The 22,680-nt window shown below is 40.4% G+C and overlaps 1 protein-coding gene across 1 annotated transcript in view; it reads left to right on the forward strand.

The window, feature by feature from the left end:
- Positions 1–21,668, forward strand: part of AGBL1 (AGBL carboxypeptidase 1) — a 932,974-nt gene extending 911,306 nt beyond the window's left edge. Inside the window, exon 23 of the mRNA XM_070775072.1 lies at positions 18,773–21,668. Within this exon, the coding sequence (XP_070631173.1) occupies positions 18,773–18,983 (211 nt within the window). The 3' untranslated portion in view covers positions 18,984–21,668. The remainder of the gene's footprint in view (positions 1–18,772) is intronic.
- Positions 21,669–22,680: the final 1,012 nt, after the last annotated feature.

Below are 22,680 nucleotides of genomic sequence, written 5' to 3' on the forward strand. Positions count from 1 at the left end.
ACCAGGTTATTGTTACCATCTTTCTAAATTCCATATATATGCGTTAGTATACTGTATTTATGTTTTTCCTTCTGGCTTACTTCACTCTGTATAATAGGCTCCAGTTTCATCCACCTCATTAGAACTGATTCAAATGTATTCTTTTTAATGGCTGAGTAATACTCCATTGTGTATATGTACCACAGCTTTCTTATCCATTCATCTACTGATGGGCATCTAGGTTGCTTCCATGTCTTGGCTATTATAAACAGTGCTGCGATGAACATTGGGGTACACGTGTCTCTTTCCCTTCTGGTTTCCTCAGTGTGCATGCCCAGCAGTGGGGCTGCTGGATCATAAGGCAGTTCTATTTCCAGTTTTTTAAGGAATCTCCACACTGTTCTCCATAGTGGCTGTACTAGTTTGCATTCCCACCAACAGTGTAAGAGGGTTCCCTTTTCTCCACACCCTCTCCAGCATTTATTATTTGTAGACTTTTGGATCGCAGCCATTCTGACTGGCGTGAAATGGTACCTCATAGTGGTTTTGATTTGCATTTCTCTGATAATGAGTGATGTTGAGCATCTTTTCATGTGTTTGTTAGCCATCTGTATGTCTTCTTTGGAGAAATGTCTATTTAGTTCTTTGGCCCATTTTTTGATTGGGTCGTTTATTTTTCTGGAGTTGAGCTGTAGGAGTTGCTTGTATATTTTTGAGATTAGTTGTTTGTCAGTTGCTTCATTTGCTATTATTTTCTCCCATTCTGAAGGCTGTCTTTTCACCTTGCTAATAGTTTCCTTTGATGTGCAGAAGCTTTTAAGGTTAATTAGGTCCCATTTGTTTATTTTTGCTTTTGTTTCCAATATTCTGGGAGGTGGGTCATAGAGGATCCTGCTGTGATGTATGTCGGAGAGTGTTTTGCCTATGTTCTCCTCTAGGAGTTTTATAGTTTCTGGTCTTACATTTAGATCTTTAATCCATTTTGAGTTTATTTTTGTGTATGGTGTTAGAAAGTGGTCCAGTTTCATTCTTTTACAAGTGGTTGACCAGATTTCCCAGCACCACTTGTTAAAGAGATTGTCTTTAATCCATTGTATATTCTTGCCTCCTTTGTCAAAGATAAGGTGTCCATATGTGCGTGGATTTATCTCTGGGCTTTCTATTTTATTCCATTTATCAATATTTCTGTCTTTGTGCCAGTACCATACTGTCTTGATAACTGTGGCTTTGTAGTAGAGCCTGAAGTCAGGTAGGTTGATTACTCCAGTTCCATTCTTCTTTCTCAAGATCGCTTTGGCTATTCGAGGTTTTTTGTATTTCCATACAAATTGTGAAATTATTTGTTCTAGCTCTGTGAAGAATACTGTTGGTAGCTTGATAGGGATTGCGTTGAATCTATAAATTGCTTTGGGTAGTATACTCATTTTCACTATATTGATTCTTCCAATCCATGAACATGGTATATTTCTCCATCTATTAGTGTCCTCTTTGATTTCTTTCACCAGTGTTTTATAGTTTTCTATATATAGGTCTTTAGTTTCTTTAGGTAGATATATTCCTAAGTATTTTATTCTTTCCGTTGCAATGGTGAATGGAATTGTTTCCTTAATTTCTCTTTCTGTTTTCTCATTATTAGTGTATAGGAATGCAAGGGATTTCTGTGTGTTGATTTTATATCCTGCAACTTTACTGTAGTCATTGATTATTTCTAGTAATTTTCTGGTGGAATCTTTAGGGTTTTCTATGTAGAGGATCATGTCATCTGCAAATAGTGAGAGTTTTACTTCTTCTTTTCCAATTTGGATTCCTTTTATTTCTTTTTCTGCTCTGATTGCTGTGGCCAAAACTTCCAAAACTATGTTGAATAGTAATGGTGAAAGTGGGCACCCTTGTCTTGTTCCTGACTTTAGAGGGAATGCTTTCAATTTTTCACCATTGAGGATAATGTTTGCTGTGGGTTTGTCATATATAGCTTTGATTATGTTGAGGTATGTTCCTTCTATTCCTGCTTTCTGGAGAGTTTTTATCATAAATGGATGTTGAATTTTGTCAAAGGCTTTCTCTGCATCTATTGAGATAATCATATGGTTTTTATTTTTCAATTTGTTAATGTGGTGTATTACATTGATTGATTTGCGGATATTGAAGAATCCTTGCATCCCTGGGATAAAGCCCACTTGGTCATGGTATATGATCTTTTTAATGTGTTGTTGGATTCTGATTGCTAGAATTTTGTTAAGGATTTTTGCATCTATGTTCATCAGTGATATTGGCCTGTAGTTTTCTTTTTTTGTGGCATCTTTGTCAGGTTTTGGTATTAGGGTGATGGTGGCCTCATAGAATGAGTTTGGAAGTTTACCTTCCTCTGCAATTTTCTGGAAGAGTTTGAGCAGGATAGGTGTTAGCTCTTCTCTAAATTTTTGGTAGAATTCAGCTGTGAAGCCGTCTGGACCGGGGCTTTTGTTTGCTGGAAGATTTTTGATTACAGTTTCAATTTCCATGCTTGTGATGGGTCTGTTAAGATTTTCTATTTCTTCCTGGTTCAGTTTTGGAAAGTTGTACTTTTCTAAGAATTTGTCCATTTCTTCCATGTTGTCCATTTTATTGGCATATAATTGTTGATAGTAGTCTCTTATGATCCTTTGTATTTCTGTGTTGTCTGTTGTGATCTCTCCATTTTCGTTTCTAATTTTGTTGATTTGATTTTTCTCCCTTTGTTTCTTGATGAGTCTGGCTAATGGTTTGTCAATTTTATTTATCCTTTCAAAGAACCAGCTTTTGGTTTTGTTGATTTTTGCTATGGTCTCTTTTGTTTCTTTTGCATTTATTTCTGCTCTAATTTTTAAGATTTCTTTCCTTCTACTAACCCTGGGGTTCTTCATTTCTTCCTTTTCTAGTTGCTTTAGGTGTAGAGTTAGGTTATTTATTTGACTTTTTTCTTGTTTCTTGAGGTGTGCCTGTATTGCTATGAACTTTCCCCTTAGGACTGCTTTTACCGTGTCCCACAGGTTTTGGGTTGTTGTGTTTTCATTTTCATTCGTTTCTAGGCAAATTTTGATTTCTTTTTTGATTTCTTCTGTGATTTGTTGGTTATTCAGCAGTGTGTTGTTCAGCCTCCATATGTTGGAATTTTTAATAGTTTTTCTCCTGTAATTGAGATCTAATCTTACTGCATTGTGGTCAGAAAAAATGCTTGGAATGATTTCTATTTTTTTGAATTTACCAAGGCTAGCTTTTATGGCCCAGGATGTGATCTATCCTGGAGAAGGTTCCATGTGAGCTTGAGAAAAAGGTGAAATTCATTGTTTTGGGATGAAATGTCCTATAGATATCAATTAGGTCTAACTGGTCTATTGTATCATTTAAAGTTTGTGTTTCCTTGTTAATTTTCTGTTTAGTTGATCTATCCATAGGTGTAAGTGGGGTATTAAAGTCTCCCACTATTATTGTGTTATTGTTAATTTCTCCTTTCATACTTGTTAGCATTTGTCTTACGTACTATGGTGCTCCCGTGTTGGGTGCATATATATTTATAATTGTTATATCTTCTTCTTGGATTGATCCTTTGATCATTATGTAGTGACCTTCTTTGTCTCTTTTCACAGCCTTTGTTTTAAAGTCTATTTTATCTGATATAAGTATTGCTACTCCTGCTTTCTTTTGGTCCATATTTGCATGGAAAATCTTTTTCCAGCCCTTCACTTTCAGTCTGTATGTGTCCCCTGTTTTGAGGTGGGTCTCTTGTAGACAACATATGTAGGGGTCTTGTTTTTGTATCCATTCAGCCAGTCTTTGTCTTTTGGTTGGGGCATTCAAGCCATTTACATTTAAGGTAATTACTGATAAGTATGATCCCATTGCCATTTACTTTATTGTTTTGGGTTTGAGTTTATACACCGTTTTTGTGTTTCCTGTCTAAAGAATATCCTTTAGTATTTGTTGCAGAGCTGGTTTGGTGGTGCAGAATTCTCTCAGCTTTTGCTTGTCTGAAAAGCTTTTGATTTCTCCTTCATACTTGAATGAGATCCTTGCTGGGTACAATAATCTGGGCTGTAGGTTATTTTCTTTCATCATTTTAAGTATGTCTTGCCATTCCCTCCTGGCTTGAAGAGTTTCTATTGAAAGATCAGCTGTTATCCTTATGGGAATTCCCTTGTGTGTTATTTGTTGTTTTTCCCTTGCTGCTTTTAATATTTGTTCTTTGTGTTTGATCTTTGTTAATTTGATTAATATGTGTCTTGGGGTGTTTCTCCTTGGGTTTATCCTGTTTGGGACTCTCTGGGTTTCTTGTACTTGGGTGATTATTTCCTTCCCCATTTTAGGGAAGTTTTCCACTATTATCTCCTCAAGTATTTTCTCATGGTCTTTCTTTTTGTCTTCTTCTTCTGGAACCCCTATGATTCGAATGTTGTAGCATTTAATATTGTCCTGGAGGTCTCTGAGATTGTCCTCATTTCTTTTAATTCATTTTTCTTTTATCCTCTCTGATTCATTTATTTCTACCATTCTATCTTCTAATTCACTAATCCTATCTTCTGCCTCTGTTATTCTACTATTTGTTGCCTCCAGAGTGTTTTTAATTTCACTTATTGCATTATTCATTATATATTGACTCTTTTTTATTTCTTCTAGGTCCTTGTTAAACCTTTCTTGCATCTTCTCAATCCTTGTCTCCAGGCTATTTATCTGTGATTCCATTTTAGTTTCAAGATTTTGGATCAATTTCACTATCATTATTCGGAATTCTTTATCAGGTAGATTCCCTATCTCTTCCTCTTTTGTTTGGTTTGGTGGGCATTTATCCTGTTCCTTTATCTGCTGAGTATTCCTCTGTCTCTTCATCTTGTTTAAATTGCTGAGTTTGGGGTGTCCTTTCTGTATTCTGGCAGTTTGTGGAGTTCTCTTTATTGTGGCGTTTCCTCACTGTGTGTGGGTTTGTCCAGGTGGTTTGTCAAGGTTTCCTGGTTAGGGAAGCTTGTGTCGGTGTTCTGGTGGGTGGAGCTGTATTTCTTCTCTCTGGAGTGCAATGAAATGTCCAGTAATGAGTTATGAGATGTCTATAGTTTTGGGGTGACTTTGGGCAGCCTGTATCTTGAAGCTCAGGGCTGTGTTCCTTTGTTGCTGGAGAATTTGCTTGGTATGTCTTGCCCTGGAACTTATTGGCCCTTGTGTGGTGCTTGGTTTCAGTGTCGGTATGGAGGCATTTGATGAGCTCCTGTCAATTAATGTTCCTTGGAGTCAGGAGTTCCCTGGAGTCAGGGTTTGGACTTAAGTCTCCTGCTTCCGGTTATCGGTCTTATTTTTACAGTAGTTTCAAAACTTCTCCTTCTATACAGCACCATTGATAAAACATCTACATTAAAGATGAAAAGTTTCTCTACAGTGAGGGTCACTCAGAGAGGTTCACAGGGTTACATGGAGAAGAGAAGAGGGAGGAGGGAGTTAGAGGTGACCCAAATGAGATGAGGTGAATCAATAGTGGAGAGAGTGGGCTAGCCAGTAGTCACTTCCGTATGTGCACTCCACAACTGGACCACTCAGAGATGTTCACGGGGTTATACAGAGAAGAGAAGAAGGAGGAAGGTAACAGAGGTGGCCAGAAGGATAAAAGGGGGGAATGAAAAGGAGGGAGACAGATCCAGCCAGTAATCAGTTCCCTAAGTGTTCTCCACCGTCTGGAACACACAGAAATTCACAGAGTTGGGTAGAGTAGAGAGGGGTTAGGGAGGAGACACAGGCGACCTGGTGGAGAAAAAGGAGAGTCCAAAGGGAGAGAGAGCAGTCAAGCCAGTAATCTCACTCCCTAGTGAAAAATGCGTCCTGAAGATTGGGTCCTTAAAGGTACAAAATTGGTAACAAATACATAAAAGCAAAAATTAAAAATCTAGAGTAGAGTTTGGAATTTCAAAAATACGAAGTTAAAGAAAAGAAGAAGGAAAAGAAAGAGAGAAAAAACAAACAAACAAAAACAAACAAGGTCGTGAAAATTATAAAGAAAGTACAGGTACAAAATTGATAACTAATACCAGAAAGCAAAAATTAAAAATCTAGAGTAGAGTTTGGAATTTCAAAAATACGATGTTAAAGAAAAGAAGAAGGAAAAGAAAGAGAGAAAAAACGAACAAACAAAAACAAACAAGGTCGCGAAAATTATAAAGAAAGTACAGGTACAAAATTGATAACTAGTACCAGAAAGCAAAAATTAAAAATCTAGAGTAGAGTTTGGGATTTCAAGAATACAATGTTAAAAAAAAAAAAAGAAGAAGAAGAAAAATAAAGAGAGAAAACAAACAAACAAATACGAACAATGTCACAAAAATTATAAAGAAAATACAGGTACAAAATTGATATCAAATACCAAAAAGCATAAATCAAAAATCTAGAGTAAAGTTTGGAATTTCAGATATACAATGTTATATAAAAGAAGAAGAGAAAGAAACAGAAAAGAAGAAAAAAAAAAGTCACGGAAATTATATAAAAAAAAACTATAGGTACAAAATTGATAACATATACCAAAAAGCGAAAATTAAAAATCTAGAGTAGAGTTTGGAATTTCAAAAATACAATGTTAAAGAAAAGAAGAAAAAAACAAAAACAAACAAACAAAAAAAACAAGGTCAAAAAATTATAAAATATATATATATGAAGTTTGCTGAAGAAGAAAAAAATAGGGTCTTTTTTTTTTGCAAAGTAATAGGTTATAAAAGTGAAAATTAAAGGAACAAGAGAGGACTTAAAAAATTTTTTTAATTAAAAAATAGAAAGAATGATCGTAAAAATTATAAAAATATATCTAGGACTTTTTTGGGTTTTTTTTGTGGGTGTTGTGGGTTCAGTTCATTTTTGGCTAGTTCCTTGGTCAGATTTATATTTCTCAAGATCTATAGGCCCCTTCCTATGTAGTCTGTAGTAACCACAGGGTTTTGATCTATTGCCTGTAGCTTCCAAGGCGTTTCCCTCTGTTATATCTTCTTCTGTTTGCTAGTCTCTTCAGTATCTGGTTTTCGCCCTGACACAAAGGGCACGGTGGAGGACACTTTTTTTTTTTTTTAGGCTTACTTGTTCAGGCGCGCTGTGGGGAGGGAGGGAGGGATGCTGCAAACAAATAACACTGGCGTGGGCTCGCAGTGCCTCAGCCACCCTGGGTCTGCCCCCGCTCACGGCGCGTGTAGCCTCCCTGTCCACACTGCTCGGACTCTAGGTTGTTCCGCCGGGAACAATCCGAGGCTGGCCCTGGGCTGCATGCACCTCCCAGGTCCAAGCCGCTCAGCTTCAGGCACTCGGGTAGTCCTCAGAGGCGCAGACTCAGTTGGGCCTGCATTTTGTGCTCTTCCCAGGTGATGAGGTGTTTGGCGAGCGCCAATGCTGCGACTTACCGCCTCCCCGCCACTTGGTTATCTGGGTGTAAAACCGACGCACCTTCTCAGGCAGATGTTGACCGTCCAGACTCCCAAGAAGTTTTAGTTAGCAAAGAAGCCTGCTTACAGTTTTATAGATAATGTCTCTCTGGGGCTGCGATTGCCCCCTTCCGGCTCTGGCTGCCTGTCACCGGAGGGGGAAGATCTGCAGCCGGCTATCTCTGTTCAGTCCTTTGTTCCGTGCGCGGGCCTGGCGGTCTTAGGTTAGGGCTGGCTTTTCGCGTGGTAGATATCCCACAGTCTGGTTTGCTAGCCCAAATTATTTCGCTCAGATAGTGCTCAGGGTATTCATGCCAGATTCTTACTCTCAGCGATGCAGCCCACGCCGCACCTCCCTGCCCAGCCCCGGCTTGCTAATGGCGGATGCAGGCGTCTGCGCTGCTTCTCCGCTGGGGGAGTTACCGTAGGGCTCGCAATCTGCAAGTTTTAATTGTTTATTTATTTTTTTCTCCCTGTTATGTTGCCCTCTGTGCTTCCAAAGCTCGGCACAGATTCGGCAGTGAGAAGGTTTCCTGGTGTTTGGAAACTTCTCTCTTTTTAAGATTCCCTTCCCGGGACGGAACTCCGTCCCTCCCTCTTTTGTCTCTTTTTTTTTTGTTTTTAATATTTTTTCCTACCTCCTTTCGAAGAGTTGGGTTGCTTTTCTGGGTGCCTGATGTCCTCTGCCGGCATTCAGAAGTTGTTTTGTGGAATTTACTCGACGTTTAAATGCTCTTTTGATGACTTTGTGGGGGAGAAAGTGTTCTCCCCGTCCTACTCCTCCGCCATCTTGGCTCCTCCCCGACAATCTTTCTTTTAATTCATATATATGAGAAACACTGGGAAGGAAGAAGCACAAGCTGGAATCAAGATTGCCGGGGGAAATATCAATGACCTCAGATATGCAGATTACACCACTCTATGGCGGAAAGTGAAGAGGAACTAAAAAGGCTCTTGATGAAAGTGAAAGAGGAGAGTGAAAAAGTTGGCTTAAAGCTCAACATTCAGAAAATGAAGATCATGGCATCTGGTCCCATCACTTCATGGCAAATGGATGGGGAAACAGTGGAAACAGTGTCAGACTTTATTTTTCTGGCCTCCAAAATCACTGCAGATGGTGACTGCAGCCATGAAATTAAAAGACGCTTACTGCTTGGAAGGAAAGTTATGACCAACCTAGATAGCATATTCAAAAGCAGAGACATTACTTTACCAACAAAGGTCTGTCTAGTCAAGGCTATGTTTTTTCCAATGGTCGTGTATGGATGTGAGAGTTGGACTGTGAAGAAAGCTGAGTGCCAAAGAATTGATGCTTTTGAACTGTGGTGTTGGAGAAGAGTCTCGAGAGTCCCTTGGACTGCAAGGAGATCCAACCAGTCCATTCTGAAGGATATCAGCCCTGGGATTTCTTTGGAAGGAATGACACTAATGCTGAAACTCCAGAACTTCGGCCACCTCATGCGAAGAGTTGACTCATTGGAAAAGACACCGATGCTGGGAGGGACTGGGGGCAGGAGGAGAAGGGGACGACAGAGGATGAGATGGCTGGATGGCATCACCAACTCGATGGATGTGAGTTTGGGTGAACTCCGGGAGTTGGTGATGGACAGGGGGACCTGGCATGCTGCAATTGATGGGGTCACAAAGAGTCGGACACGACTGAGTGACTGTACTGAACTGAACTGGATAGACAATTGTATAGCATTTAATGTTATTGATAAGTTGTAGCTAATTCTTCCATTTTATTGTTTGTTCTTTCTCCCTTTTAGTCTCTAGTTTTGTTTTTTCCTGGTTCCTTGTTAGTGGGTTTTTTAAACAATTCTGTTTTTATTTCTTTATAAGACCTTGAGTGTTATCTCTACATATATATTTTTGTGTTGTAGCTATTACATTTTACATGCATAACTTAAAACCTAGTGGTGTCACATTTTTACCAGTTCAAGTGTGGAAAACTTTCCTCCTTTGTACATCCCTTTACCTTCTCATTTATTATATAATTAGCTTAAATATTTATATGAACTGTAACACACTGTATAATTTTGTATTACAAACTGTAATTTTGGATCCAACCGTCAAACATAATTTTAATAGTTCAAGAGGGAAAAAATCTATTGCCTGTATTTATATTTTTACTCTTTTGTTATTCTTTCTCCCTTTCTCATATTCCAACATTATAATCTTATTCATTCATTTCTGTTTAGGGGGTTTCCTTTAGCCATCCTGTTAAGGTAGGGTGGCAACAAATCCTCAAAATTTTACTTTATATGAAGATGTCTTTATTTTCTGTTCATTTCTTGAAGGCTATGTATATATATATTTGTATTTAAGAGTACTGGGTTGGTAGATCTTTTTTTTTTCAAATTTGAAAAACGGTGTTCTGTTTTATCATTCCCCCTATGGTTTCTGATGAAATCTCTGCTGCCATTCAAATTATTTTTCCACTATAGTGCTGTGACCCTACACTTTCTCTCACACTGGTTTCAAGATTTTCTTTCTCTCTTTTTTTTCTTTTTTAGTTTCAAGATTTTTAGTTTGTCTTTAATTTTCAGCAAACTTATTACCTGTCTTATCAGGTCTCCTTGGGTTTATCTACTTGCTCAGTATTGTATTTGTAGGTTAATGTCTTTTGCAAAGTTTAAAAAGTTTTCAGCCATTACTGTTTTGAATATTTTTTTTTAATTCTCTTCTTTTGGGACTGCTGAAATGAATATTGTAGATCTTGTCTTGATATTCTCTTCATTGTTTTAATCTATTTTCACTCTGTTATTCACATTGTATAATTTCTATTGTTCTATTTTCAAGTTCACTGATTCTTTCCTAAGTTCCTCCCATTCTACTGTTAGCCTAACCATTGAATTTTTTAATGTATTTTTAAAATATCTATATTTATTAGTTTTAAAATTTCCATTTGGTTCTTCTTTATATGTTCTGTTTCCTTATTGGTACTTTCTGTTTCTTTGTCAAGTTTTGCATTTCTGTTATTGTATTTCTCACTTCTACAATTTCCTTCGATTCTTCTTTATGCTCCTTATTTTTTGATGATATTTTCTATTTCTTTATTAAGACATTCAGTTATTTTTTCCTGTCTGTCACAATGACTCAGTGAAATACTTAAATGATGTCTGCTTTCAAATCCTTGTCAGATAATTCTGACATCTGTGTCATATTGCTGTTGGCATCTATTGGTTGTCTTGGTTGATATAATGAGTGAAATCTGAACAATTTGGGTATTATTCTATGAGAATATCAGTTCAGTTCAGTTCATTTACACAGTCGTGTCCGACCCTTTGCAACCCCATGGACTTCGGAACACCAGGCTTCCCTGTCCATCACCAACTCCTGGAGCTTGCTCAAACTCATGCCCATCGAGTTGGTGATACCATCCAACCATCTCATCCTCTGTCGTCCCCTTCTCCTCCTGCCTTCAGTCTTTCCCAGCATGAGGATCTTTTCCAATAAGTCAACTCTTTGCATCAGGTGGCCAAAGTGTTGGAGCTTCAGATTCAGCATTAATCCTTCCAATGAATATTCAGGACTGATTTTCTATAGGATTGACTGGTTTGATCTTGCAGTCCAAGGGACTCTCAAGAGTCTTCTCTAACACCACAGTTCAAAAGCGACAATTTTTCAGTGCTCAGCTTTCTTTACAGCCCAACTCTCACATCCATACATGACTACTGGAAAAACCATAGCTTTGGCTAGATGGACTTTGTTGACTAAGTAATGTCTCTGATTTTTAATATGCTATCTAGGTTGATCATAGCTTTTCTTCCAAGGAGCAAACGTCTTTTAATTTCATGGCTGCAGTCACCATGTGCAGTGATTTTGGAGCCCCCCAAAATAAAGTCTGTCACTTTTTCCATTGTTTCCCCATCTATTTGCCCTGAAGTTATTGGACCAGATGCCATGATCTTAGATTTGTGAATGTTGAGTTTTAAGCCAGCTTTTTCATTCTCTTTCACCTTCATCAAGAAGCTCTTTAGTTCCTCTTCACTTTCTGCCATAAGGGTGGTGTCATCTGTGTATCTGAGGTTACTGGTATTTCTTCTGGCAATCTTGATTCCAGCTCGTGCTTCATCCAGCCCAGCATTTCTCATGATGTACTCTGTGAAGAGCTGACTCATTTAAAAAGACCCTGACGCTGGGAAAGATTGAAGGCAGGAGGAGAAGGGAATGACAGAGGATGAGATGGTTGGATGGCATCACCAACTCAATGGACATGACTTTGAGTAAACTCCAGTGGGTTGGTGATAGACAGGGAGGCCTGGCATGCTGCAGTCCATGGGGTCACAAAGAGTTGGGCACAACTAAGGGACTGAACTGAACTGAACTCTGCATATAAGTTAAATAAGCAGGGTGACAATATACAGCCTTGACACACTCCTTTCCCAATTTGGAACCAGTCTGTTGTTCCATGTCCAATTCTAACTGTTGCTTCTTGACCTACAGACAGATTTCCCAGGAGGCGAGTAAGATGGTCTGGTATTCCCATCTCTTGAATAATTTCCCACAGTTTGTTGTGATCTACACAGTCAAAGACTTTGGCATAATCAATAAAGCAGAAGTAGATATTTTTTTCTGGAACTCTCTTGCTTTTTCTATGATCCAACGGATGTTGGCAATTTAATGTCTGGTTTTTCTGGCTTTGCTAAATCTAGTTTGAACATCTGAAGTTCATGGTTCATGTACTGTTGAAGCCTGGCTTGTAAATTTTTTACCATTACTTTGCTAACATGTGATATGAGTGCTATTGTGCGGTAGTCTGAACATTCTTTGGCATTGCCCTTCTTTGGGATTGGAATGAAAACTGACCTTTTCCAGTCCTGTGGCCACTGCTGAGTTTTCCACATTTGCTGGCATATTGAGTGCAGCACTTTCACAACATCATCTTTTAGGATTTGAAATAGCTCAACTGGCATTCCATCACCTCTCCTGGCTTTGTCTTGGTGATGCTTCCTAAAGTCCACTTGACTCCACATTCCAGAATGTCTGGCTCTAGGTGAGTGATCACACCATTGTGGTTTTCTGGATCATGAAGATCTTTTTTGTATATGAGAATAAGACCCATGAGAATATAGGCCTTATTAAACTCTCCTGCTTGGACTGGGCTCCTACAACACCACTCAGACAGGAAAGGAAGGAATCTTGTTATTACCACATGAAAGTGAAACTCTAGGTTTCCCTTAGGCTCCATGGACACCCATGGTGCTGAGAACTCCTTGCTACTACTCAGTTCAGTTCAGTCACTCAGTCGTGTCTTACTCTCTGTGATCCCATGAATCGCAGCACACCAGGCCTCCCTGTCCATCACCAACTACCGGAGTTCACTCAGACTCATGTCCATCGAGTCAGTGATGCCATCCAGCCATCTCATCCTCTGTCGTCCCCTTCTCCTCCTGCCCCCAATCCCTCCCAGCATCAGAGTCTTTTCCAATGAGTCAACTCTTCGCATGAGGTGGCCAAAGTACTGGAGTTTCAGCTTTAGCATCATTCTTTCCAAAGAAATCCCCGGGCTGATATCCTTCAGAATGGACTGGTTGGATCTCCTTGAAGTCCAAGGGACTCTCAAGAGTCTTTTCCAACACCACAGTTCAAAAGCATCAATTCTTCGGCGCTCAGCCTTCTTCACAGTCCAACTCTCACATCCATACATGACCATTGGAAAAACCATAGCCTTGACTAGATGGACCTTTGTTGGCAAAGTAATGCCAACAAAGTAATTACTACTACTGGGCACTAGTGAATGCTTTTGCCTTAACCAGGCCTTCACTAGTATTGTTCTGGGTGGAAGCAGTGTGAGTACCTTGTGCTATTGGTCTGCTTTAAAACTGGTAGTGAATGGTCTTGTTATCAATAGTTGTGTTTGGAAGTTCATGCTCCCCTACAGGGCCCCCACTGGTATCAGTGGGTAAGAAACCATGTTCGTGCCCCTTGGAGATGAAAGTTTTGGCTCTTTTCTACCTTCTCTGATGCTTCCTTAGCTTCCTTGTAATTTTGGACATTAGAATGCAGTCTGATGAGAGCAGAAATCTAGCCTCACCACACCTCTATTGGCAGGATAAGGCTAGGACTGCTGGGTTTTTTTGTTTTTTTTTGGTTTTTTTTTTACCCACTGTGGGGTTTTGTTGGAATAGAGCTTTTATAATTTAAAACTTTTTTTAGTGAAGTCACTCCATTTTTTAATCATTTGGATAAAGAGAGCAAGTTCTTGTCAGGGATTTTTTTGTCTTGTTAGCATTGCCAGGCTGTCAGCTTTTCTAGGTCCAAGACTAGAGTATGTGAGGCCAAAAGAAAATCCAGGGAACATACCACCCCTTTGACCAGTAGGCCCCCATCTAGTCTGGTCTCTTCTCTCCACATTTCATCCATGTTTCAGTTTCTTTAATATATAATATCCAGAGAGGGCTATGAAGAGGAAAAGGGAGAACCTTCTGTTTATCTAGAAGTGGGGAGTCCCTGAATATGCTTTGTGGTTCTCTAACTCATCAGGATATTTACACATTTGGGCAAATAAGTGAGAGATATAATTAAACTACTGAAGGATTCCCAGGTGCACAAGTGGTAAAATTTCTCCCTGCCAATGCAGGAGACACAGGAGATGCAGATTTGATCCCTGGGTCAGGAAGATCCCTTGGAAGAGGAAATGGCAACCTGTTCCAGTATTCTTGCCTGGAAATCCCAAAGACAGAGGACCTGGTGGGCTACAGTCCATGGAGTCACAAAGAGTTAGACATTACTGAGCACATAAGCACAGGCTTTCTTAATTTATAAATATATAAAAAATATATAAATGTATTTAACATATAGATACATAACATATTAATATGCATTATATATAATATATAAATATATTAATAATATATAATTTTATAATATATTATACATTGTTCATTATACACTAATTATTGGATGAGCCAGAGAGTTTGTCCTGTTTTTTCAGTAGCATCATGCAGAAAAACATGAGGGAACTTTTTGACACCTCAATATATATTTAAGCTATATATTATGCAATATTTTATATATTTAAGCTATATATTATGCCAATACTTTGGCCACCTGATGCAAATAGCTTTCTCATTTGAAAATCCCCTGATTCTGGGAAGGATTGAATGTGGGAGGAGAAGGGGACAACAGAGGATGAGATGGTTGGATGGCATCACTGACTCAATGGACACAAGTTTGAGTAAAGTCCAGGAGTTGGTGATGGACAGGGAGGCCTCGCATGCTGCAGTCCATGGGGTCACAAAGAGTCAGACATGACTGAGCGACTGAACTGAACTGATTATACTTATTTATAAATATGAATGACAAAGGAATCCATATTTATTTAAAATTACTAAAATGTACTGACAATTAATTAATGGCTTATTAATTAATGGTTTAATTCATACATAAAACTTATGAATGTGGGATCAAGATGACAGGACAGGATGATTCTGACCCTACCTCTGTTCATGGCCACACCTCTACAGCTACATACAAATTGTTTCCCTCTGAAAAAGATCTGAAAATTAAATGACCTGCTTTCCACTACAAAGAATTAAAGGAGCACATTGAGAATGGCAGGAAAGTTTGAGACAGAGCCCTGGCAAGAATTGTGCCTGAAAACCAGCATGCAACAGAGGACATGGAGAAATCTCATTGAGCTAGTGCTTCTATCAGAGGAGCGAGGGGCTGGTGTCCTACCCAATGCCTGGGGTCTGCACCAGAGGGATGAACTGCTAAAATGTTTGGCTAAGGGATCCAACCAGGCTGGTGTCCAAAGTGCTGTTAGAATCTGAGACTTCCCTTCTAAACGACTCACATGTTGTCTTACCCACCCTGAGACACAGAGGAAAAAAAAAGAAAAATAGCAGCTTGAAAAGTGCCTGGAGTGTATGTGAGAGAGACTCATTTGCTAATCTAAAAACATGTGCTGGAGGGGCAGGGATCTTTGAAAATTTTCTCCAGAGATGGAGGTATTGATAGGTGCCCTCTCCACATACTCTGCTGGCATAGGCAAGTAAGCTTGGAGAGAGCACCCTCCTGCTGCCTTGCTAAGATGGACAGGAGCCAGTGGTCATGGTACTATATCGCTGCCCTGCTGAAGCCAGAGAGCCAGGTGGTTGCAGTACCCGCCTCCTCCCTGGCTGGGGCTGGCATGTGAGAGTGGTCATGGCACTTGCCCACTCCCAGCCTAACTTCAGCATAAGCACGCAAGCAACACACTTTCCCGCTGCATTGCTGAAACTCATGGATGTGCACAGTCAAGACATTTTTCTGCCACCTTTCTGAAGCCAGGGAAGGAGCCCTGCTTCCCACCCTCTCCAGTTGCCTTGCTAATGACAGTAGGTGTGTGTAATATACACAGGGGACTAGTTATCTATCTATCTCATACATCTACTATCTATTTCAGGTATCTGTCTATCTATCTATCACCTATCTGGGAGTCCCAGGTAATGCTAGTGTAAAGAACATCCCTGCCAATGCAGGAGATGTATAAGACGCAGGTTCAATCCATGGGTTGGGAAGATCCCTGGAGGAGGGTATGGCAACCCACCCCAGTATTTTTGCCTGGGAAATCTCATGGACAGAGGACCCACGTGGGCTATAGTCCATGGAGATGCAAAGAGTTTCTATTATATTTTCAGCACATTCTAGGTGTTCTGTCAGTTCATTTCAGTTCAGTCACTCAGTCATGTCTGACTCTTTGCGATCCCATGCATCAAAGCACACCAGGCCTCCCTGTCCATCACCAACCCCAGGAGTCCACTCAGACTCATGTCCATTGAGTTAGTGATGCCATCCAGCCATCTCATCCTCTGTTGTCCCCTTCTCCTCTTGCCCTCAGTCCCTCCCAGCATCAGAGTCTTTTCCAATGAGTCAACTCTTCGCATGAGGTGGCCAAAGTACTGGAGTTTCAGCTTTAGTATCAGTCCTTCCAAAGAACACCCAGGGCTGATCTCCTTTAGAATGGACTGGTTGGATCTCCTTGCAGTCCAAGGGACTCTCAAGAGTCTTCTCCAACACCACAGTTCAAAAGCATCAATTCTTCAGTGCTCAGCTTTCTTCACAGTCCAAGTCTCACATCCATACATGACCACAGGAAAAACCATAGCCTTGACTGGATGGACCTTTGTTGGCAAAGTAATGTCTCTGCTTTTCAATATAGAATGATATAAATATGAATCAGAGGCAGGGGCCTTATCACAATATAAGACTATATAAACACTATTAAAGATCAAAACAAATTAAGTGAATATATGAAAATTTATATTTAGAAGAAGGCATTTCAATAAGAGAGTCATTCAATGGAAATTAAGATGAGCTTTTACAGTTGATCTATCTTATTTGGCTGGATGTTGAGGAGTTGGAAGATTATTTTCGATATAGGAAATTGTCTGTGTGAATAATCAAGACTTGAAAACACATTCAGCCTGGTATGTTTGAATGATCACAGTAGGAATGGTCTGCTAACTTGCCTGTCATAGGCAAGGTCCAATGCCATGGGAGACTGGAGCAGACTCCACAGTGGAGGGGAGGCAGGGCTTTGCGAGGGGATGAATGACTCTGCTGGTAACTCATGGACACCTGCCAACTGGACCCTTTAAGAACATCCCATCCACTGATGCTCATATTGCATTAGTAAGCAAGCCTGAGTTCTTGCAAGTTACTGTAAATAGTGCTAATTTGAAATGGCATCATAAAAATTATGTTTTAGAGAAACTATTAGTGTTGCCGATTGGGAAGGTTTTGTAATAGTAATTGCAGCAATGAAGGAGTGAAGCAGCACAGCTCAGTTCCTACTCACCTTCACCACCACGTTTCACCATCTTTTTCAGTATCCACAATTGAGGGGAATTACAATTTGTTGATCAGTTTTATTTTGGAGAGCACTCCACTAGGTTGCATCCGTGTGTCCTCTTATTTGGTATTCATAACAACGTTTGAGTTATTATTATTGCCCTTCTGTGAGGTGAAAGGGATTTTCCAAGGTCCCCTGGTCAGGATCATAAGTCAGGTTCTTGACCTTGTACGGCATTGTCCCCTCAACACTGACCATGTTGGCGGTTGTGTTAAAGGCACTTGGTGTCCTTGCCAACTTGAGCTTGTGTTACGACTGGACGGGTCTTACCTTCCTTTACCCAACTGCTTTATCACCCACCATTCAGCCTGTAAGGTATGATAACAACTTAATGCTGTGATGCTGTGGAATCAAGATTCAGACTCCTTCTCTTTCCTCTCCATTCATGAAATGTTCCCCCAGACCTTCAGCTTAGGGTACTGAGTACCCAGAGAGCATGCAGTGGCTCCTAACGTTAGTGAACAATTAAGAAACTGGCCTCTGATTCATTTCCCAAGCTGAAATGTAACCATGCTGCTGATTCCCTATTTTCATTGTTTATGGCGAGGCAGGTGGATGAACATCTCTGCCTGATTTATGAAGAGCTTGCCTTCTATAAATCACGGAGTGGAAACCCAGCCTGCTGCTAATCCTAATTGGTTAAATCCTAAGTAGGGAGTGATTAAGAAGTCTTCAGGAAAGAAGGTACCTCATGCAAATGAGGAGGATAATACAGTTCCTTGGGAGGAAATTTCTCCTGCTCATAATATACGGTCCAGGCTTGTTCATTCCTGCCACTCCCTTCTGACTCCTGTTGGTCAGTATCTGTGATCTTCCACTTGTGAATAAACTGGAGGGAGATCTGGGAGATGATGCAGGCATTCAAACATAGTGGAAAGAGAGTGCTATTTCTCCACTTGTTCTCTCCTTTAATGTCCACCTGGATTAATTTTTTTTTTTTTAAATTTCAATCAGGCATCCACCATGATGAAGGGCTAGCTGTGAAATATGACTTATAGTGCTGTTCATTATAGTGGGAAACATTAAAGATTTTTTGCATCCTACCTATCAGCATTCCAGTGCCACTCTTTCCTGGGCATAACTGACATGACACTCACAGAGAGTCAATGACAGCCACCTCTGATTTTTCACTTTGAGCCTCAAGGACCCTGATGATGTTAAATAGATGAGACCATTCCTAACTCGTGATTGGAAATCTTCTGATTGGACTTAGACATGCAGACTCTGCTAGCTAACGAAGAAGGGAGCCTGTAGATTTTACAGATTTTCCTCCCCCGTTGCAAGCTAGTGGTTGAGAACACAGGGAGCTATATGCAACACGTTGAAAGGAGCGGGGGGTTCTTGAGATTAGAACTCAGTGAAGATAATCCCCACCCTCTCTTTTCCAACCAATTATAAATGTTCTTTTCTTTGGATAACATCTCTTTTCATCTTCCCCTCCTTCCTCTCCACTTCCATTTTTATTCCCCTTCCCCTCTTTTTTTCCTCCCTTTTCCTTCCCTCCTTTCCTCTCCTTCCTTTCTTCTCCATGTTTTCTGGGAACTCACGGCAGAGGCAGCAGCAACAGCAGCATCGCTTCAGAACTGGATGATGAGCCTCCCTGCCTGGAAGAGATTGAGTACGGAACCGGAACCGACAGCAGCTTGGACCAGGAAGGGAGCTTCTCAGAGCTGGACCGGCAGATCCAAGCGTGCGCTTTCCACAAGGATGAGGGAGACAAAGAAGAGGAGGGGACAGGGAAGGGAAGAAAAGCCATCCCGTAACTCTGAGGTTCATTGCAAGTTCTGTGCCTCTGGCCACTGAATTAGCTGCCATGCTGCTGCTTTGCCATCAGACACACACAACGTCAGCACAGAAAGCCCGAGTGAGGTCAACATCCCTACAGCCAGATTTTCTTCTACTTTCACTATGCGTTGAGGGTGGCTACTTCTTAATCACAGCATTTTACATATTGGGTTGGTCAAAACATTCAATCGGATGTTATGGAAAAACCCGAACAAATGTTTTGGCCAACCCAGTAGTTAGATGGCTAGATGTATGCTGTCATTATGCTAGAATGGGAGACTCTCAAAATTTCCATGGGTCCTCTAAAGACTGTTCTGAGCTCTTTTCCATCTCTGCTTGAAACCAGAATGGACTAGAAGTAGAAGGAGTTCAACTTCCTTCGTGTCTTCTCAATGAAAATTCTAAGTGATCATTCACATTGTTCTCTATATGAGGGTTATAGCCTCCTGCTATCTTCCTATTATACCATCTGAGCTCCTCAACCCACAGCAGGAGCCCCCTTGAGACTCTGAGGGTCCTGACAGGGTCTTCCCTTGCTGGGTGATTGAACATGGAAGACTGTACAACTGAGTAATCATCCTTGGTCTGTTTTAATAGTATCTATTTTGCGGATCCAGTAAAGGCCAGGAGCTGTCCTATTGGAAGGGGCATAATGGTGAATAAGACATGACCAAAGTCTTTACATGAATAAAACATGGCCAAAGTCTTTACAAATTTGAAAATGCTATGAAATTCAGGCCACTTACCATTATCCTAGAAGGCAGCAAGGCACAGTGGACACTTCATTCATTTCAGACTCAGATAGATGTGGCTCATATCCGAGATCTGGCATTTGCTTGTTATGAGAACCAAGGCAAGTAATCAAATCTCCCTAAACTACAGTTCAGTGGAGATGAGCGTGTCTATATTACAGAGTTATTGTGAAGATGAAATGAAATCGTATGTAAAAGTACAGAGTTTGGCACGTTGTAGACAATAAAGTTGGTTTATTTTACACCGTAACACAGGCAGAACATGCTATGGAAGTATTCTCAGTTAACAAAACAGACTATGGAGTCAGTTGGTTAGGAAATACTCTCTCTTCCTGGAGGGGATCAGGGCAGGAGTTTCTGTCGGAGCAGAGCCTAGGAGGCTGCTGTCACTTAGGGCAAGTGAAAATGCAGCAAGGCCCTGCAACAGAAAGATGGAAACAGTTTGAAAATAGAAACAATGCTATGTGCAGGGCTAAAGCATAAAGGATGAGAAGAGACTGGGAAGGCAGATTAAAAGGGAGGATAAAGTGGAGATAATATGTTAAAGCAAATGTATGTTTGTCCAGATGCCATTCGTGTTTTGTGATGATTACGTTTGGCTGCAAGAGATGGACAATCCAAAACAGCATAGTAGCTTTTGTAAGATAGAAGTCCATTTGTCTGTCATGTGGAATTCCGGATATAGGCAGACCAGAGCAGGCACCAAGAGTGCCTGGTGCCAGGCACTCAGCTTCAGCAGCCTTCTAGCCCTCATTGTGTGTTGCTTCTCCTCTTGGTCTCAGACAGCTGCGGAAGCATCACACTTTGCATTTCCCAGTCAGCATTAGGAAGGACACAAATAGGATATCATCTTCTTCATATTTCCAAAATTATGCATACCACTTCTACTTAACCTCACCATCCAGAAAGTGGTCCTAGGAACAGAAGTAGCTGAAAGGAAGGTTGGAAAATGCAGTCTTTATTTGAAGCTGCTGCTGCTGCTGCTAAGTCGCTTCAGTCATGTCCAACTCTGTGCGACCCCATAGACGGCAGCCCACCAGGTTCCCCCGTCCCTGGGATTCTCCAGGCAAGAACACTGGAATGGGTTGCCATTTCCTTCTCCAGTGCATGAAAGTGAAAAGTGAAAGTGAAGTAGGCAAGGTTAAAAATTGGAAATTTAATCTGAAGTGAAAACGATGCATATTGAGGATCAAAAACATGCCAAAGAAACTTTTCCTAGTATACCTAGCACTGCTAAGAGATTTTGGAAACAGAATACTTTCAGAGAAAACTAACAGTCCACACTTCTAGAACAGCAGAAAGCCATAGAAAAATAAAAATGTTTTGCTATAATTTAGCCCCAATGGATGTGACAAAGTTATGTGTGCTGTGATTTAGGAAGTAGATATTATTATTACATTATTATTATTATTATTATAAATAGTCCCTTATTTTCTGACTCTTTTTCAAATTTCTTTGCCATCATTCAGAAATAATAATTCATTCTTTATATTAAGGTATTCAGATTTCTGTAACATACACGAGAAGTTTGAGGGAAATAACAAAGACATTGAATTCAAATCCAAGTTGAAAGCATCTCTTAACTTCGTCCATATTCAGTATTTCCACTCTTAAATAGAGGATGGAATAATGCTTCTGTTTGTTTCTATTTTTTGTTTGTTTGTTTTTTTCATTGCTTTGAGGGTCAAGAAGATAACATTGTTGAATATATAAATGGTGAGAGGAATGGAAATAATCCTAACACATCATCAATTTGCATCTCAGCTCAAAATTGTTTATTTAGCATGCTTTTGAGAATGTGCGTAGGGCAGGTAAATTTCTATGTGATGTGCTCAGGAAAAGCCAAGAATATGGACTGTTTATTGATCCAGCTATTGTAACAAATATATATTAAATACCTGCTATGTGCCATGCTCTTTTTATGTGTACTCAATTGCTAAGTCATGTCCAGCTCCCTGGGACCACGTGGAACTCTTACCCATCAGGCTCCTCTGTCCATGGGATTTCTCAGGCAAGAATACTGGAATGGGTTGTCATCCCCTTCTCCAGGGGGTCTTCCTGATCTAGGGATCAAACCCACATCTTCTGCTTTGGCAGGCAGATTCTATACCACTTGAGCCACCTGGGAAGCCTGTCTTATTCATTAGGCTCTAAAGCTGCAGAGAAAAAAAGACTCACTGTGTCCTGAAGTTGCTCAAAGTTCAGGGACAAAGATGGACAATAAACATTTTCTTGCAATAGAGCAGAATTATGGGCTGCAGAGGATGATACAGAAACACCACATCCAGTGAAGGCAGCAGTGGTGGGCGAAGTCTACTCCAAAAAATGATAGTTTAGGTGATGTTGGAAGGATATGTAAGAGTTTCCTGGTTATAAAGAAGAGGAAAGACATCTTAAGAAGTGGGAAGAGTTTGTGCAAAGGCCCTGTGGTGGAGTGAGAGTTGGAATAAAATGTTCAGTGTGACTGATGGAAAAGATGTGCTTGTGTGTGGGGAAAGGAGGGGAGTGACGGGAGATGAAATTGACAAACTAGAGATCTATCAGATCAACAACACTTATCCTGCCTTGATGGAAATGTTGGCCTTTGTTCTGAACATGCTGCGTGGAGGCAAAGATTTTCAGCAAAGGTTTGACCAGAACTGATGTCGACATGTACTTATCATTCCTGCTGTACCACATGCTTGTGACTGATTGATCTGAACCCTTGCTATGCTGGTTGTTCGATGGTCTCAGGACCATGCTGAGTGTATCATTAGAGCAGCAGGGCTTCCCTGATGGCTCAGATGGTAAAGAATCCACCTGCAGTACAGGAGACTCGGGTTTGATCCCTGGGTTGGGAAGATCCCCTGGAGAAGGGAATGGCTACCCACTCTAGTATTCTTGCCTGGAGAATCTCATGGACAGAAGAGCCTAGTTGGCTACA

The sequence above is a fragment of the Bos indicus genome, chromosome 21 (genome assembly GCF_029378745.1).
Source record: "Bos indicus isolate NIAB-ARS_2022 breed Sahiwal x Tharparkar chromosome 21, NIAB-ARS_B.indTharparkar_mat_pri_1.0, whole genome shotgun sequence".
In the NCBI taxonomy this organism is placed as follows: Eukaryota; Metazoa; Chordata; class Mammalia; order Artiodactyla; family Bovidae; genus Bos; species Bos indicus.